A 20,416-nucleotide genomic window follows, 5' to 3' on the forward strand; every position below is an offset into this window, starting at 1 on the left:
AATCTTAATAAATATGGTTGTGTTAAACTTCCCAAGATTTGGGAAACTTTAAGCTTCTCTAAGAAACTCTTAGGCTTCCTGTCCATCTAAGGCTAGCCAACAGCACCCATAGAGGGCACCTCTCATAAGACTTTAGTTTCATTTAGTCTCATTTCCTTTCTTTCATTTATTGTTTCTTGTCTGCGTTATTACAAACTTAACACTGCATTCCTGAAGATGTCTGTGACAGAGACAGAATTCTGAAATGATTAAACCTGCTGTTTAATTATTTCTCTGTGCTTTGATCACTCCATTAAAGTGTATCACGAGTGTAAACCTGTAAACCAATACCTAAGCCTAAATACTCGTTTCCAAAGCTTTGTTGGTGAACTTACATGTTGCTCCAATAAACCCTATGACTGGATGAAATTATGTGTCTAAGAATGGTTCTTATCCGATTCTTAGTGGCAAATAGTCTTGACTTAAAGTATTGTAAGTAGGTGTTTGTCGACTTCCTTTGCCAAAGTATGTGGGATTAGGGAACCAACTTGCTATTAGATGAAACATAACATCTTGTGGATGAGAAGTCTAACTATCTTTCCAGAAGCTCCTTAGCTAAATGGAATGGAAACACAGTGAATATAATTAGAAGATTATTGAGAATGTTGGCCATAGCTATTTATTATTGGTCTATGAGACAACTGCTGCAGCCATTAGAGAGAAAGATTGATTTGATAAAATGTAATTCTTTTTTTATAATAACCTGTCAATATATGTATGCTTGGTAGACCAAGGTTTCATTGTGCCTTGGCATTTGGCTCGGTTGGTGAGTACTGACATCCAGGTATATTCCTATGCTAGTTTCTTTCTGCTCAGCTTTCCACATTGCATCAGCAGCAAACAATCAAGTATCTGTCTCTCCAAACCAGTTACAGCATCATTTACATATAGGTCAAACAGTGGACTAAGCATAAATCCCTCCAGTACCCCACTCCTCTATGCACAATTTTGATATATTTCTCTTATCTAGTCGTCTATCCAATCCACTAATCTACTCAGCCCTCATTTGATGCAGTGTAATACTAATTGGCCATGTAGCAATTTGTCAAATGTCTTTGCAGAATATAAAAATACCATGGTATATTATTTATTATTTTATTATAAGGTGTAACTAAATTACTAAAACAAACCTAGATTATAGTAGGTTTTTGCTCTTTTAGAGATACCTGTGCCATAGAGTTATTTTTAATTATTTATATGAAAACACAAGGAATAAGTGATTATTTATTTAGATAAAACCAAATATTTCAGCTGAAAATTACAGGCCATTTTCAGAGGCAATGACAGTTGATTACAAAGTATAATGTAAACAGTGGATTGATTTGAAACAGAAAGAGCCGCATGATGTTATACTTATGACAGTGTAATGGTATAACTGAAGAAACAGGTTAATCATAATTGTAAAAAAAAAAAAAACCGGAACTAATAGAAAAACTTTATTGATGTGTTATTCTGTTAAGCTTTCTGATATTTTAGATAAAGATAGGCAGTTGTTCTTAATAAATAAAGTTTAGGCAGTGAAGTAAGACCTCAGCACTCTCTTTGTTGGTACAAATTTGAGCATTAATGGTATAAGAACAACTGCTGAGGCAGCAGTTGTTCTTATACCATTTTCTCCACTCATTGTTATCCTTCCATAATCATGGGTACCATATGCTTTTGCACCATAGTGACATTTACTCTTCAGTTAGAAAGAATCTAGTTTCAATTCTCTCTAGCTTAACAGCTCCACTGTATCTTCTGTACTAAGTCATTTCAAAAGTTCTATACACTGCATTTCTGTTGTTAAACCAAACAACAGAAATACAGTGCAAAATAATATCCATTTTGCCATATTACTGCTAGCCAATGTTTGGGTAAGTCTCCTCTTCCTGTCAGTGCACCTAAACCATCACTAATGGTAAATAAAGTTTCCCATAGAGTGGGTCTTTCAACTTAAGGAACAGACTGCTGTAACTTTGCAGAAGTGAGGAATCACTTCTCTTCTATGCTTTTACATAAGATGATCAGATGTGAGACCACATATTTCATATTAATGCATCCTTCTGTACTCATTTAATGTAATCCATCCCTCACACACAGTCCCTTCTTGCATCAAATACATCTACATACTACAGCCAGTCTTCCTACACATTCTTGTTGTAATTTCATTCATAATCGCACTCTTCTCAACTAAAAACGGTTAAACTATATATCACTCAAACCCTGCCCTTTGTTCTCCTCTGTTGCCAGAGCTAGATTTATGCACAAATTAGACAAGCTACAGCTTAGGGTCTTACTTTACAAGTGCACCTGCCTCATTATACCTCATTAAACGGGGGGGGGTCTTTAAAAGTTATAGCTTAAAGTCACAAACCTTAAATCTAACCCTGTCTGTTACATGTTTGTAGGCTGTACGAATTTTTATAATTGAATTTACCACTGCCAAAGTTTCCATGACCTTATTTTTTTCAGGCTATTAGATACAAAATATTTATTCCTAAAATAGTTTTCTTGTCACCATGTAGAGCTGTTCTTATAAAAATTTATTTTTTGACATGAGACAACAACATAATCAAAACAACCAAAATTGTTACTTGCATATTATTTATAAAGACAGTTGTATAATTATATACATACAGTACATTAGTTACATTGATCGTGGATTATACAGCTCAGAAAAAAAAAAAAAAAAAAAAAAAAGGAATCACGAGTAACAATAATGAAAAAAAAAGGCAGGTTTATAAGAAAAAATGCAATGATTTCAGATATGTTACGTAGAATATGAGAAATAACTTGTACAATGGAGAATAATCTGCTAGTATTATTCTACTACCAGGTTATTCTTTTTCTGTAATTAGATAGTTCTGTACTACTTATATGAAATTAATAATTCTCATTTTCATTTTTTTTTTTTTTTCCTTTAGAAATGTGTAACCGCTTTGGATAAGACTTGGCATCCAGAACATTTCTTTTGTGCTCAGTGTGGAAAGCAATTTGGAGAAGGTGGTTTTCACGAGAAAGATGGGAAAGCTTACTGTAGAGATGACTACCTTGAAATGTTTGCGTTAAAATGTGGGGGTTGTAACCGTCCAATCACAGATAACTATATATCTGCACTCAATGCTCAGTGGCATCCAAACTGTTTTGTTTGCCGGGTAAGTGCGAATAGCACATACTGGTATTACTATTACAAGACTTTTACAATAATTAACTAATTTAATTATAAAATTATTATGCCTATATTTCATCTTGGTCACCAAGGTTATCGTCATGGGCACATGCCCACAGGCACACCAGCAGGAAAGCAAATACAGATTGAGTGTGAAAGGCAGGATCCTACAGAGTTAAAACTGGCACTCTCTATGGGTGTAGAATCTTCCTGAAGATTTCAGAATGATGGTCCCCAGATTTTTGGTAAAGCGAGGAAGTCAACATTGTTGACATTTGGAGAATGTTGTAAGGCTGAGAGACTATTTCTAGAATCCATCATGGCACTAAAACATTCTCCAAATCTCAACAAATTTGGCTGCTTCACTTTTCCAAAAAATCTGGGAGACCATCACATCCAGACCTTCAGCAAGATTCCATCACTGCACCCATAGAGGATGCTTGTTGGGACTGTAGGAGTCTGCCTATCACATTCAGTTTGCATTTGTCTTCCCACTGGTGTGCAAGCTGAGTGCATTTCTTTGTACCTGAAGATGCCTTGTTGACCAAGGTGAAATACTGGCATGTTAATTTAATGATTAAAAAAATTTAGTTAATTATAATTTGTAGACATCTGTTTACTCCTTTAAATATCAACATGAGTGATAATCAATCTCTTAAAATTCATACTATCTTAGAAGAGTTACTTAGATTTAGGCATCCTTGTTAATTATTTTAGATACTAATGCTAGTCAACTTATTAGGATTTTTGCATAAGATAATATATACTGTATATATCATTATCATCATTAGAGATCTCCAGGGAGTCAAGGAGTCATTGAAGGAGACTATATATATATATATTGTAAATTATTTATGTAATTGTATAGATCATTGTATACTTAAATAATATATTGCAGTCAGTTTACTAAAATGGTGAAAAATATTTTAATTAAATAACTTCTGAAAAATATGAAATACGAGTATATATCTACTTTCTCTTACACAAGAATATAGATCAGATTAATTGCTGTTTAGTTAACTAGTGTAAGTACTTTTAAAAAAATCTAGGGGGAAAAAAAGAAAGAAAGAAATTGCTGATATAATGCTGTTCCAGTATGCTAGCATTTTAAATGGAGCCTGCCAAACATTATTATACAATTGAAATTGTGTTCCAAAGAATATGAATTTTATTCCATGGTATGAAATATGTATTTTTTGAAATTATTCAAAGAGCCTTTGAGATAGCAACATCAATAACCATTTTAAGATTCAGTTACAGCTATATACCTTTTTTTCCCCTTCCTTTTCTGAATTCCTTCAAATATATAGCAGATTGATTCAGCATGCTTTCATGATGTGAGCCCTCTCATCAGGCTCTCCCCTAACATCTCGATAATTTTTTGCTGTCCCATTGATAAAAATGTACAAAACGTTTTTAAACAAATGCAAATATTAAAAGAGATTTATCAAAATGAAAAAATCTTGTATTTTTTTTACTTATCATTCTTGAAAATCGGGCTATACTTTCACAAATACCGCAACAGCAGAGAGCTTCGATCACTATCAACGCATGTACGGTAATGAAATCCTTCACACAGCTGTTGTAGATGTTATTGCAAATATTCCAGTATTTCAATAATTGAATATCGTGTTCAGATGACTACAAAGCTTAACTTAGACAACCAATAGAAAGACAGAAGTGTATTGATTTGTACCTGCATAGAAGACGACTTGGTTGAGCTCGTACTTATTAGACTGAGCTTCCTGGAACTGCAGCACAACGATATGCTCACCAGAAGTCAGCAGTGCTGATAGTTTCAGATTGCATCATATGTACAGTTTCTCTGAATTGATATACAGCACTGTTTCAGAAGAGGTGAAATCTGACATAAGCAAACATATGGATGGTGTTCAGAATGGAGAATTGATTTTCGAAAGTTTTTTGGCACTCTACCCCCCCCCCCCTTTATGTGGTTCACAACTGCTTGTGGTAGTCAAACATGGAGGCTCACAAACCATATATCTAAATATTTAAAAATTATAAATCAAGCTAACAAACTGTTAAATAAAATATGTTCTATCCTCCTATCTTGACAAATGTACTTTCATAATGACAAATATCGACAAATGTGTGTTTTATATGACTGAAAGTCAGCAAAATATCAAAGCAGGCTGAATTTAATTATTACTGTAGGTATTCTGTTGATGGGCCAGTGATATTCAGATGAGTAAAGACATATAATTTATAAATTATTATATATTTATTCCATAAAATTTATTTTACTTGTCATTCAGACATTCTAGTTTTCATTCCTATATTCCGTACAAGATAAAGAATATTCACTTGGTTGTGTATGTCATTCTTAACAATTATTTTATGTGATTTGATTCTCATCATCATCATCAAATTCATGACATTTACCCTCAGGGGATGTACAGGATATGAGAGTACTACATGAAAAATTTACATCATTACTAACTTCCTACCTACAATTTTCTGCCAAATCAATCTGTTATCTGTCAGTGCTACAACATTGTCAGATCTTATATTTATATATCTATATGATATAAATATATATCATATAGATATATGTTTTTACCGTTCAATTTTACTGTGTGTTTACCGTATCAATCCACCTATATCTTGGTCTTCCTTTGGTTCTTTTTCCTGCCAAATTGGCAGAGAACACTTGTTTTGCTAATCTTTTCTCACCCATTCTGTTTAAGTGACCATACCACCTGAGATTAGCTCTGCTAATGCATTCCTAGATGATGACAATGTCAAGTTCTTTCCTAATATCATCATTTTTATTATGATATTGCCATTGATGCCATCTGTTCATGCCTCTAATCTTTCTCAGGAATCTCATATCTGCGGTCTCTAGTCTTTGGTCAAGTGTTTTACTTCTGACCCAGCTCTCAGATCCATAAGTTTAAAATTGGTTTGAACACTGTCTTGTATACAGTTAATTTAGTGTTTTGATTAATTTCTCTCATATTCCATATACATTTATTCAGTTGATTTCCTACCATACCAGCTTTGTTGATTCTGTTGTCTATTTCCATATTTAATTTACCATCTTCACTAAAAATCGTGCCTAAGCAGCTGAAATGTTTTACTTGTTCTTTAGGTTCTCCATTTACAATGCAGCTGATATTTTCAATGCTTCTGCCTATTTTCATTATCCTTGTCTTGTTATTGCTGACCTTCATACCATATTTATCACAACAGTTATTCAATTTAATCAGGGAATCTTGCAGACTTGTAGTGGATTTACTTAGAAGTATAACATCATCCGCATAAAGCAAGGAGCTGACATTAACATCACCAATTTTGATATCTTTGAAAGAAAAGTCTCATTGATTGTGTTATTGTTGATAGTGATGTTTTCTCCCTGGTGTAGGACACCAGAGTGTACAGACGATTTGAAATTGGAAGTGATCACTATTTAGTCTTGAGCAGGAAAAAATTGAATTTCATATTGAAAAGAATAACATGTAAGAAAGTTTTAAAGGGAATAAAAGTTGAGCAGCTCTCAGATGTGAACTGTAGACTAAAATACACAAAGATTATTGAAGGAAAAATGAAAGTTTGAGAACAGGAACCAAACCTTGGAGATTCAGTGGCAATCCTTGAAGAAAACCTTCATTGATTCAGCCAGAGAGGCATGTGGTGAGGTTGTGTGCAAGGATAGAAAAATCAGAACTCCATGGTGGACACAGGAAGTTAAAGAAGCAGTGAAGGAAAAGAAGAAAGCATATCAAAAGTACCTGGCAAATAAGTCAGCTTGTGCTCTTAGAGAATACAGAGACAAATGTAGGAAAGCTAAACAGTGTGTAAAACTAGCTAAACAAACATCATGGGAGGACTTTGGCATGAACATAGAAAATAAATATCAAGAAGGTGGTAAGATATTCTGGAGGTGGTTGAAGAAGCTTAGAAATGGAGGAAAGAGTGCTGTAAAAGGAGTTAAGAGATGATGAAGGTGACATGAAAACGGAAGAAAAAGATATCCTTAAAGTATGGAGTAATTACTTCGAAAAATTGCTGAATGAAACAAGCAGTGATAGCACAGTGGTAAAAAAACACTCAACAGGCATGCAGTCAGACATACATATCCATACTTGAAGTAGAAAAAGCCACCAAAGGCTTGAAATGTGGAAAGGCAGCAGGAGTAGATAATATTCGACCAGAAATGCTGAAGTATGGTGGTATAAAAGTCTTACAGTAGCTGCACTGCATAGTTCAGAAAGCCTGGACAAAGGGACGAATTCCCAATTATTGGAGTAGAGCTCTCATAGTACTCATGTATAAAAATGGAAATAAAACTAAATGTGAGAATTACAGAGGTATTTCCCTACTGAGTGTTCCTGGTAAGATTTATTCCAGTATACTTGAGAAAGGGTTGAGAAGAATTGTGGAAGAAAAACTGGGTGAAGAACAAGCTGGATTCAGGCCAAATAGAGTCTGTCAGGATCAGATCTTCACTTTACGACAAATAGTTGAGAAAGCATGGGAATATAACAAAAATCTGTATTTAAGTTTTGTCGATCTGGAAAAGGCATATGACAAGGTGCCAAGAGAGAAGCTATTCAATATGCTACAGTTATATCGTTTCAATGGGGCATTATATCAAGCAATACCTAGTCTTTCTTTGAGTTGTAAGTCAGCAGTTAGAATTGAAGGAAGTACAGGAAGGTGGTTTAATGTTAAATCTGGTGTGAGACAAGGATGTGCATTATCCCCTCTGTTATTCATTATCTGTAAGGATCACATTATGAAGGAAAGTGTTATTAAACATGATATCAGAATTGGAGATGTTAATGTCAGCTCTATGCTTTATGTGGATGATGTTATACTTCTAAATAAATCCTCTACAAGTCTGCAAGATTCTCTGACTAAATTGAATAGCTGTTGTAATAGATATGGTATGAAGGTCAGCAATAAAAAGACAAAGACAATGAAAATAGGCAGAATCATTGAAAATGTCAACAGTGTTGTGAATGGAGAACCTGTGGAACAAGTAAAACATTTCAGCTATTTCGGCATGATTTTTAGTGAAGATAGTAAATTAAATATGTAAATAGACAACAGAATGAACAAAGCTGGTTGTAAGTTTATTTTTCACTTGGTTAGAGTATAATAAATTTAGTTTAATCCTTTATCCAAGTATGAGCAAACAAAGTTTGCGCCTGAAAGTATCTTCAGGACTGGGGTAAGGTGGTACAACATCAGGGCAACTCGTTGCAAAGGTGGAGCAAGATACCAACACTCCTGTCTCAGTATCTCCTATAATGCAAAACACATCTCCTTGCAGATATGTCTAATGTTATGCATTAAGGGAAGGGCCACTACCCAGACTAGTTTCGACCTTTATTGAGGTCTCTTCATAACATTAGACATATCTGCAAGGAGATGTGTTTTGCATTATAGGAGATACTGAGACAGGAGTGTTGGTATCTTGCTCCACCTTTGCAACAAGTTGCCCTGATGTTGTACCACCTTACCCCAGTCCTGAAGATACTTTCAGGTGCAAACTTTGTTTGCTCACACTTGGATAAAGGATTAAACTAAATTTATTATACAACAAAGCTGGTATTGTAGGAAGTCAATTGAATAAATTCATATGGAATAAGATTGAAATTAGTCAGAACACTAAATTAGCTGTATACAAGACAGTGCTCAAACCAGTTTTAACTTATGCATCTGAGAGCTGGGTCAGAAGTAAAACACTTGACCAATGACTAGAGACTGCATATATGAGAGTCCTGAGAAAGATTAGAGGGGTGAACAGATGGCATCAATGGCAATATCATATTAAAAATGAGGATATTAGGAAAGAACTAGGCATTGTCAGCATCCAGGAATGCTTTAGCAGAGCTAATCTCAGGTGGTATGGTCACTTAAACAGAATGGACGAGGAAAGATTAGCAAAACAAGTGTTCTCTGCCGCATTGGCAGGAAACCGACCCAGAGGAAGACCAAGATATAGGTGGATTGATACGGTACAAAGTGCCTTAGACGATAGAAGTATAAGATCTGATGACGTTGGGGTCTTGACAAGTAACAGACTGATTTGGAGGAAAATTGTAGAAAGGAAGTTAGTAATGATGTAGATTTTTCATGTAGTTCTATCATATCCTGTATACCCCTTGAGGGTATATGTCAGGAATTTGATGATGATGAATTTTGATATCAGGTTTAATACCACTTTCCTTCATAATGTAATCCATATAGATAATGAATAACAGAGGTGGTAATGTACATCCTTGTCTGACACCAGATTTAACATTAAACCATCTCCCTGTACTTCCTTCTATTCTAACTGCTGACTTACAACTGAAATAAAGACTAAGTATTGCTTGATATAATGATCCACTGACACTATACAACTGTGGCATTTTGAATAGCTTCTCTCTTGGCACCTTGTCATATTCTTTTTCCAGATCTACAAAACTTAAATACAGATCTTTGTTATATTCCCATGACTTTTCAACTATTTGTCATAAAGTGAATATATGATGCTGACAGCCTCTATTTGGCCTGAATCCAGCTTATTCCTCACCAAGCTTCTCTTCCACAATCCTTCTCAACCGTTTCTCAAGTATACTGGAATAAATCTTACCAGGAACACTCAGTAGAGAAATACCTCTGTAATTCTCACAATCAGTTTTGTTTTTCTTTTTATATATGGGTATTATGAGAGCTCTACTCCAATCATCTGGAATTCGTCCTTTTGTCCAGGCCCTCTGAACTATGCAGTTTAGCCACTGTAAAACTTTATACATCCATACTTGAGCATTTCTGGTCTAATATCATCTACTCCAGCTGCCTTTCCACATTTCAGACTTTTGATGGCTTTTTCTACTTCAAGCATGTATATGTATTCCTAATTGCATGCCTGGTCAATGTTTTTTATCACTGTGCTGTCATCACTGCTAGTTTCATTTAGCAATTTTTAAGTAATTACTCCATACTTCAAGGATATCTTTTTCTTCAGTTTTCATATCACCTTTATCATCTCTAATTCCTTTTACAGCACTCTTTCCTCCATTTCTAAGCTTCTTCAACAACCTCCAGAATATCTTGCCACTTCTTGATATTTATTTTCTGTGTTCTTGCCAAAGTCCTCTCATGACTTTTGTTTAGTTAGTTTTACAAAAGTGTTTAGCTTTCTTACATTTGTCTCTATATTCTCTAAGAGTACAAGCTGACTTTTTTACCAAGAACTTGATATGCTTTCTTCTTTTCCTTCACTGCCTCTTTAATTGCCTGTCTCCACCAAGGAGCTCTAATTTTTCTATCCTTGCAGACAACCTTACCACATGCCCCTCTGGCTGAATCAATCAGGGTTTTCTTCAAGGATTGCCAAGGTTTGATTCCTGTTCTCAAACTCTTTCATTTTTTCTTCAATAATCTTTGTATATTTTAGTCTACAGTTCACATCTGAGAGCTGCTCAGCTTTTATTCATTTTAAAACTTTCTTACATGTTCTTCTTTTCAATATGAAATTCAATATTATCCTGCTTAAGACTAAATGGTGATCACTTCCAATTTCAAATCTCACATCACTATCAACAATAATATACTCAATGAGACTTTTCTTATTCCTTGCCTCTTCTCTCCATTTGAATTTGTGCACATTTTTATGTTCGAACATTATGTTAGTAATAACCAGTCCACGTCCTGAGAAGAAATCCAACAGGTATTTGCCATTATTATTAGCTTTGCTCTTTTCTCCAAATTTTCCTAAAATATTTTTGTATGTCTGACAATCATTTCATACTCTGCTATTTAGATCCCCAGCAAGGACCAACTTTTCATTTTTCATTGTGTCAGTTGCTTTTTCTAAAGCCTCAAAAAATTCCTCCACTTCTACCTTAGGAGAACCTTCTGTGGGACCATAGGCACAAATAAGTCTCATTGTCCAGTTCCCCATTCTGATATTTGCCCACATCACTCTACTTGAAATTGCCTGCCATTCAAGAAGATTAGCCTCGTATTTAGTGTTGAATACTATGGCTACTCATTCTTTTTCTTGATTGTCATTGCCTGAATATAACATTTTGTATTTATTGCTCAGAAAGATCTCACCAGTTTTGGTCTTTTTTGTTTCAGTCACCCCTATTATGTCGATCTGGTACTTATCTAATTCCTCAGCAAGCTCCATTTCTTTGCCATTCAGGCTTCTTATGTTGATAGTACTGATCTTCAATTCTGGTGATATTGAGTTGGGGTATGTTTTAGGATTTCTTCCAGTAGCTGACTTTTCGCTGTTCGCCCTGGTTCCCTGGCAAAAACAACGGGGGACCTTGTTTAACCGGATGACACCTCAGCCGGCATGTTGTACAATCATTTAATATTGTGGTTTAAGCCAATAAGAATACAATTTGTTCGGCTAAATCCCAAATTGCCAGCCCATCCTCGTTCCTTCAGTACCCAGGTAGATACCTATTTTTCCGCACCACAAGAAGGTGAGAATTCGACATTAGGTCAGAAACCCTGGTTGGTTTTCCACATTCCTTTAAAGGCTATGTGGAGGTCTCCTCTCAGTTATACAGCTTTGACTCTTAAGCACCCCCTAAATATTGATTCTGAATATTCCATTTTTTACTTATTTATTTTTTGTGACATGCAGAGCCCTCGAAAGTGTGGATTCAGGGCATGGGTCTTTCTTGCCTGGGTCTAAGGGTAGTATTGCTTCCCATAGCTGAACCAACTTTTATCAGAAAATTCGTTTACTTTCTGTGATTCAGTATTTTCGATATTTGGTTAAAACCATTTTTTATGCAGCATATACTGTATGTGTGCAAAAGAAATTCAGGTAGGAATACAGACAGAATCCTTCTTAGCAACATCACAGCATAGCAGTTTGACATAAATAGTTGGAAATTTTTATTTTATTCTTTATTTGCAAATTCCACCCATAAATAAATTTTGTGTGATGATACTGTGTTCCCTCTGTTTACAGGAGTTCACAGTACCATCTAGTCCACCCAAATATTATCCGGGCTCCGGAACGGGCATAGGCTGACGAATCAGACCTATGGCTGGGTCAGTATTCCTGACTGTAATCCGTATGTCCTCAGACTGGTTTGCCTGCTTTTGGGATGAAAAACACCAGATAAACTGGTGGAAAAAACCCTGCTGTCCACGCCCAAGACCAGCTAACTTGGCTATGGCTGAGGAAGATCCTTAAGCTCCTCACGTCTTTGTTGGGAATCGAACCTAGGACACGCCTTCCCCAGGCATATGGTTGCGAAGCGTAAAGCCACTAGGCTAACCGCATGGACAATTCCACCCATGAAAGGTTGTAAGTCTATAGTACATTAGTACTGTGGGTGGACTTAGTTTTAATTTTATTTGTTTTTACATAATCCAGAAACCAATTCTCTAGAGAACAAACATATGAAACTTTTTCAAGTCACTTCAGGCCTCCAATAAGCAGAGCAGTAGTAATTTCACCTGATAAGGAAATTCATTTCCCACCTTAAGGTGGGAAACTTGGTCACTGAAGCTTTCCAGACAACTGAATAGATTAGGTCTTTTGAAATCCTGCCAGGATAATGGCATCATCCCTAGCCTAATTAAATCAAAATACCCCTTTAATTTACTAAAGGCTTTCTGCATATACAGGCACACTATCTCCCCCTTTTATGAGAACAGATTGGTGCCATGCAGTTCTACTTGTTGACATCAGCTAATTGTAATTGTATGCTAGAAGAGGAGTACAGTGCAGTGCTGACCCATGAATAATACTTTTAGACATCTCATTCTGTGACATAGCTGCAAGCTGTCTCCTGAATTTGTCACAATCTCTAGCCTTACTAGTTCCATGTATATATCCTTTTTTCTTTTTACAGAAATCCTCATATGATGGCCACTACCCAAGTAATCACCTCATGGTCACTCTCATCAACTAAAGGGAGATTCAATACCTCATTTACAATGACATTCTCTGATGAGGATGTTATTGTAAATTGTAAAAGAGAAATCCATTCTTTTTGTCCCCAGGTGCCTCTGCTCTTCTCATGTAGTGTCTCCCTGTCCACCTCAACCTCCCCATTTCCATGTTTGTCTTATGTTCCTTCTGTCTCATTCTCTTCACTCATGCCACTCGTCTTCATAAGCTTTCCTGCCCTACTTACCTTCTGTTCCATGCTATCCTTTGCTTCCTCAGGTCTTCCATTCTCTTCATTCCGGTTACTATCTAGATTTATTTGCTTGTACATTTCCTTCTCACTGCCCTGGCTAACTCACCTTAAATGGAAAGAGACCAGATAAAGGTTCCTCACGTCACTGACGGGAATTGAACCCAAGTCTTTCCGACCTAATATCCAGTACACATTGTAATTTCCTTAAAAAATATCATGATAATCCTTTGTTGCAGCTAATGTGAAATGCATTTTTTTCACATGTATCAACGAGAAGATGTTAGTGTGGCAAAGAAAATCTCTGTGTGGAGCTGAGACAGTAGGGTGGAAGTGAATGTTGAAAAATGGAAGAGTGAATAATGAATGGGTGTCCTGATAGAGAGTTAGTAGAGCAACATGGCAAGACTGCAAAGAATGTAATATAAATGCCAGTAACAAGAATAGATGTGCAAATGATGGAAATGGGAATTAAAGATTTTAGTAGTTAGATATAGAAAGAGTAATGAGAAGAATAGATGTAGTTGATATCAAGAAGACAAATGATAATCCATATATCCCCTTTAACTTAGAAAGTTATCAGTGGGAATACTATCAGAAATGAGTTAACATTGAGTTAACATAACTCTGATACTCCTGACATTCATGAAAAATCAATGTGCAAGATCACTGCTTGATGATCTTGCACTGAGTAATGAAAACAGTCAAGATATTATTCTCATCCAACCGTGTTTCACTTATTCCGGTTTTTTTCAGAAGAAAGTAGATCAGTTCAACCACTTCATCTCTGATACTCCTGGCATTCATAAATAACCATAGAAATTATTTAAGTATAAAGAGCTAATAAGCTTCATTTCGGCAATGAAAACATTACTTAAATTAAGGGGATATTAAATCCCACATAGTTTTAAAACCGAATAAGAAACTCAAAGATTGGAATCAGAGAGTTTCTTGCCGAATATAGTAAACTATAAAGTATCGGCGACACTAGCGTTAGCCAATGCAAGTGATCCTAGTACGTAGTACAATACCGGACGACTCGTTGCAAAGGTGGGGGAAGTTCAGATCGCTATTCTTAGGTATTTTCCATAATGTAAAAAACACATTTCCTAGGAATTGTATGCTGTTATTACATTATGGAGGGAGGTCACTACCCAGACCGGTTTCAGCCTTTTTTGAGGCTTCGTCAGTGAGTAGCTAGACCTAATGCCAAAGTGTATAGCGAAAAGAACTTATATACTCTGCGAACGAGTTTTCCAAACAGGTGCAACCATTAAGTTACTTAAGTATAAAGAGCTAATAAGCTTCATTTCGGCAATGAAAACATTACTTAAATTAAGGGGATATTAAATCCCACATAGTTTTAAAACCGAATAAGAAACTCAAAGATTGGAATCAGAGAGTTTCTTGCCGAATATAGTAAACTATAAAGTATCGGCGACACTAGCGTTAGCCAATGCAAGTGATCCTAGTACGTAGTATAATACCAGACGACTCGTTGCAAAGGTGGGGGAAGTTCAGATCACTATTCTTAGGTATTTTCCATAATGTAAAAACACATTTCCTAGGAAAAGTATGCTGTTATTACATTATGGAGGGAGGTCACTACCCAGACCGGTTTCAGCCTTTTGTACTACGTACTAGGATCACTTGCATTGGCTAACGCTAGTGTCGCCGATATTTTTTTTGTATGTAATGTAGCCTACCCATACCATACCTCATTTGCGACTTTCCCACACCTGTTTCTACCCACTCACTTTTACAACCTCTTACCTCATATCTACTCTATAATATAAAATGATAAGCCCTTTTTTGTAACGTTTTTTGTCAAGTTATTTGAAACATTTTGAAACTCAGGGGCTACCCTGTGTCGAGTCACCAGAATTAAGGAGAACTGGCCTACCAGTCTGCAACTCGGGGGAGGAACCCCCTTTTGAGTTTTCAAAATTCGAGTCATCAGAATTCAAGAAACGGCCTACCAGTCTGCAACTCGGGGTGGTTGGGTGCCATAGGCGCCGTGGGGAGAACCCCCTTTCGAGTCATCAGAATTAATGGAGAACCGGCCTACCAGTCCAGAACTTGAGGGATTGGGTTCGAGGGGGGGGGGGCGTAGGCATCAGAGCCCCTAGTGTGTGTATATATATATCTCCAGCTAAACTACTCACCCATTCCTATTGTTGATATTCCCCATACATACATCTATTATTGTTTCCAGAATCCACTGTCATTACATTATGTCTGTCTGTCCATCCACCCCTGACTCTCTTCCATTTCCCTGTCAATCTTGCATTTCTGTGATCTCACACTGCTTCCCCCCCCCCCCCTGCATTCACAAACACTTCAGTTTCACCTGCTTCATTGTCCTGCTCTTTCACGTAATCTCAGACTTCCTCTGATCTTTTATGCATATCACTCATTACACTTTCTTTTAGAAACATTCTTTCCAGTTGATTCACACTAGATCCATTTAAATGCAACTCATCTCTTATACAGTTCCATTCGTCCCTCAAATGCATTTCACACACCCCAAACTGCATCAATCACTCCGTTCATCCTCCCTCCCTCCTGAAAACAAACCAGACACCCTCTCATCCACCACACCTTTAATAATGGAATCTCATACAGTGCCCTTCTTGATCATTTACCACCTCTTTTTCTCCAGTATCTTTCATTTTATTCTTTTGCACCCTTCCATTAAATGTCTAATCTCGTTTTACATATGCCTCATCTGGTTTCTTATTCATCTCATTCTTCAAGTCTTGCATTCTGGAAATCATGCTCTTTCATATCAGCAATCGTTCTCACTTTTATTCTGTTCTGTCATTCATGTTTTCACTTTCATTCCCATAATCTGCACTACTATAGAAAGATTAGGAGATGCTGGATCAACTTTAAATATAGATTGAGGAAATGTAAATTGCAGAGCTTGGCAGCTCTTCAGATGATATGGGAGAGATATCATTCGAAGCGATGTCAAGCTCTGCAAATAAGGGAGAACCAGTGTCATCTTTGGAAGCTGTATAAATAAAAATTTTATGAGCAAGGAAGGACTAGATTTCTTGCATGTAGTAATGGATACTATATTGCTAGAGTGGGTAGCGAGTGCACTAATATTGAATTCACAGTAAGGTATGATAATTACTGTGATGTGTAACATGGATGGACATTCCGCTTGGTCCTGTGGTAGTAGGCCATTGTATTGCATCTTACACTTTTGCCGCAATAACTGCAGGATTTCCTGCAGTTATGCAGCATCTCTGCTATTGAGATGCAGTATAAAGTATTTTAGCCATATTTATTTACTTTTATTTTTTTGAGGATTTGTATGTAAAAGCCATGATTAAACTTTTAATTCACTATTTTCATAATTTTTGTATAAATCAGCCATAATTTCTAATTATTACTATTTTGCTTCCTTATTAGGACTGCAGACAGCCATTTGGTGGTGGTAGCTTCTTTGACCATGAAGGCCAGCCCTACTGCGAAACTCATTTTCATGCAAAGCGTGGCTCTCTCTGCGCAGGCTGCCACAAACCAATCAGTGGACGATGCGTGACTGCAATGCAGCGCAAGTTCCATCCAGAACACTTTGTTTGTTCATTTTGCCTGAAGCAGCTCAACAAGGGTACCTTTAAGGAACAAAATGATAAGCCTTATTGCAATCCCTGCTTTGATAAACTTTTTTCATAAGCCATACGATTCTGAGCTGCATTCTTGTTAACAACTACCAGTTTCTAACCTGGCTAAAAGAGGAAAGATATTGCGTTCAGTTTTCTGCCCGGTTATTCTTTTCACCTATCCAACTCTCCATCATATTAAAGGAGGTGGTCAGCTGTGGATTTTTCTTGATTGTATTGTTTTTGTTGTGGGGTTAAATAACCAGGGTAATATATACTTTATATACATTTTGTTGAGGTTGCTGCTTTTTTTTAGTAAAAGCAATTTGGTTACCTGTCAGCAATTTTATAATGCTGCGTAATTATTTTTAGCATTTTTTAAAATTCTTATCAAAGGCATTGACTCCATGCTGTCCTCTGGTAACTGTTTTGTGTACCTCGCCTCAACTTACCAGTTAATTCTCTACAGTCCTGTTAAATGCATTTATTCACCATTTCAGTGAAGGTGCAATCTTAAGAAGTACAGACTTTCTCATTACTTTGAATATTTTGTTGTAGTCTATGTGACTACAGTGTCTGTGAATAACAGTGCAGTGCTTAGTTAATACACTGAGAGTGGATTTTATTTACAATTTTTTTTTTAAAAATTAAAAAGTAGCAAAACAAAACATGGAAGGATTTCAGCTATATGTACACATGATTTCTAGAATAAACTTATATCAGTTTTTTTTTTTACAATAAAATCTTAGTCATTTTGGCCATCCAAATCCAAAATTGAGTTAAGATTTGGCCTGTAAATCAAATTCTAGCATTTATGATATTTGAATTTTCATCTTATAGAATTTGGATTGTAAATAACGTTTCCCAAAGTTGATTTCATCTTATTTACGTCTCATTAACTTCTGCACACACAAAAAAAGTTAACAGAAAATTAATGGCAATATCAGTGAAATTGAATCTAAACTTTAATGTTTGCAGTTTGTGCTGGAGTAACGAGTACACCACCTAAAATCAGACTCTTTTATTCACTGCTGGAATCTGTTTCATGAAACCACACTATATGATATGTTAAGAGTGGACTTTTTTTTAAAAGCTAGTGATTCTAGTTCGAATGATCCCTTTTCGGTTTTATTTATTATTATTTAATTCCCTACTACATATTAATTGTATAGTAGTATGCAGTAATTGTATGTAATTAAAAAGGAAAATATCAGAACTCTTTTTTTTTTTTATTTAACTATCTGGAACTAAGTAAATTACAATTACTGCTCTTTCTTATAATTCAAAGTTGTGCACCTATCTTGAAACCCTTATATTTAATATGGACTTTTAGAAACTGTTTAAACCCCCAATTAGTTTTTAAGAATTCTTCTATGATGTGGATTTTTCAGAACAGAGAATATGTATTTGGAATCATTGCAATTTCTTGTAACATTAGTTTTACTTGAGTTTTAAATAAATGTTGTATACATATCCATGTTTGCTATTATATATCATGATTTTAACTTTATTCAAGAATGTTTCTTAAAATTCTAGATCATTTTTACATTTGAAATGTCATTTTCATATTTGGACCTCTTCACCTGGAATAATGCTCATGTTACAATCCTGTTTTTAAATTAAAGATGGGATATTCCATAATCATCTCTCTTTTAGTGTAAAGCTCTATATAGAATTAAAAATTCTTGTAAACTATCATCAGAAAGTTTTTGAAATAAATCTTGCATGTCATTTTGTGATTTAACAAGGCTTATTTTCTGTCGCAAGATTGCAAAGGATACCAAGAAGTTGTATCCTTTACAATATTATATTAAAGCATAACTGTTTTCATAAACATACTTTATGTTCTCATTCTGTCTTATGTAAAGAAATAGCTTATTCTCAATATATTTTAGACATTTTCTTAAATCAATTATTAAATCATTTTCAATGTTATCAAAATGTTTAATTCACTAATTCACTTGCAGTTTTTTTTATATCTTTTTGTCTGTTGCAGAAGTGACAATTATCGTGAGGGAAGTGCCATAATTTACATTTATAAAATAATAAATTTGCTTTTGTTAAATTGTACATTTGCAGCTTAATAAAGTTTTTGAAAAGGGAATATGTTGATAATTTCTGAATTAGAAAAATGTAAAATAAAATTTAATCATTATATGCTGCTTACTGCTGTAAGTTTATATTCTGGGGGTAATTCTTTGAAATCCATAAATTTAATAAGAATATTTCCTAAATGTAATAACTTACAGAAAGTACATACAGTCAACTCTCACTATAGCAGACTTGTAGGCACAATAGTTCATTAATAGTGGATGGTTTGCTATATAATGAATTTCCTATAGAATACCATTGTGCCTGCCAGGCTTTGGTTGGGACTTTTTTAATAGTTTGTTATAGTGAGTGAATTTGTTTATAATGAGAGTCAGTTATATACATATTATTTTAATTTTAATGTGAACCCCACCATGAAAGATCATAAATCTATTGCATGTTAGCAGCAGTAGTGGGCTAAGTATTAGAAAACGTATGAACTCTAGAGGCTAAAACATAACACTTTTTTCCAAAAAAAAAGACCAGATCAATAGTCTTGTACAATGAAAAAGTATCCACCATAAATATATTCACAGGCATCAGTTTGGGATTTGAACCATGAACTGTAGGATGGGAAAGAGAACTACTATGATTCAACTTACCAGATAATGATCATAAGGATCTTACCATAATACTATGTAAAAGTAAACTAGGCTGATATTTAGAATGTTGCAGTTGCTTATCAAAAATGAAGATTTTTCTTTTTCCATTGAACAGGTTAGCTGATATTATGTGCTCATAAAGCTTTCATAAGTCTGAAAATAAGGATGTGTAATAGACAAGCAGATAACTTCAGAAATTACACTGTTTCATTTAAATATTTGATACTTTTTTCATTTTCCTTTGTTATTCACACTGCAATAAATAGTTGAGGGTGGGTGGGCAGTGATTAGCTCCTAGTATAAAAAGAAATACTTGACTGTGTGTGTGTAAATAATGAATAAAAATCCAATGCTTTAAAGATTACTCGAGTTTTATACCTTTTTTTACCAAATAATACAAAGTGCTACCTGGATGGTGATTCCAGAGGTCTGATTTTCGTCTCTTGCCTGAAAGAAATAACTGATAACAGTAAATAAGTTTAAAAATATACTGTTTTTTTATTTTTTTAATTATCGGTTTCACTCAGGAAAGGTTGGTAATTGACAGCTCATTTAGTAGTGAATAAAAAAAAAATCCAGGACTACTCTAGAGATCAAACATGGAGAGCAACACAAGTTTTCACAAATATGCATGTCTGATCAACATGATTCAAACCTATCCTACACCCTCTTTGGTTGGAGAATAGATACTTTAACATGGCTAACTAAGCTGATATAATACTTGGATCCTAAAATAACAAAATTCCACTACAGTAAACTCCCAATTGTTCAGAGGCTGATTAA

At 35.2% G+C, this 20,416-nt stretch overlaps 1 protein-coding gene across 2 annotated transcripts in view; it reads left to right on the plus strand.

Annotated features, from left to right (window-relative positions):
• The window catches only part of LOC150101994 (leupaxin-like), a 173,847-nt gene extending 154,803 nt beyond the window's left edge, over positions 1–19,044 (plus strand). For both annotated transcript variants that reach the window (XM_090400309.1, XM_090400308.1), the window contains exons 8-9: positions 2,946–3,176; positions 16,747–19,044. In XM_090400309.1, coding sequence (XP_090256435.1) covers positions 2,946–3,176; positions 16,747–17,013 — 498 coding nt within the window. In that variant the 3' untranslated portion in view covers positions 17,014–19,044. The remainder of the gene's footprint in view (positions 1–2,945; positions 3,177–16,746) is intronic.
• Positions 19,045–20,416: the final 1,372 nt, after the last annotated feature.

The sequence above is a fragment of the Typopeltis vanoorti genome, chromosome 11, assembly GCF_054136105.1.
Source record: "Typopeltis vanoorti isolate ZY-2024b chromosome 11, IOZ_Tvanoo_1.0, whole genome shotgun sequence".
Classification (NCBI taxonomy): Eukaryota; Metazoa; Arthropoda; class Arachnida; order Uropygi; family Thelyphonidae; genus Typopeltis; species Typopeltis vanoorti.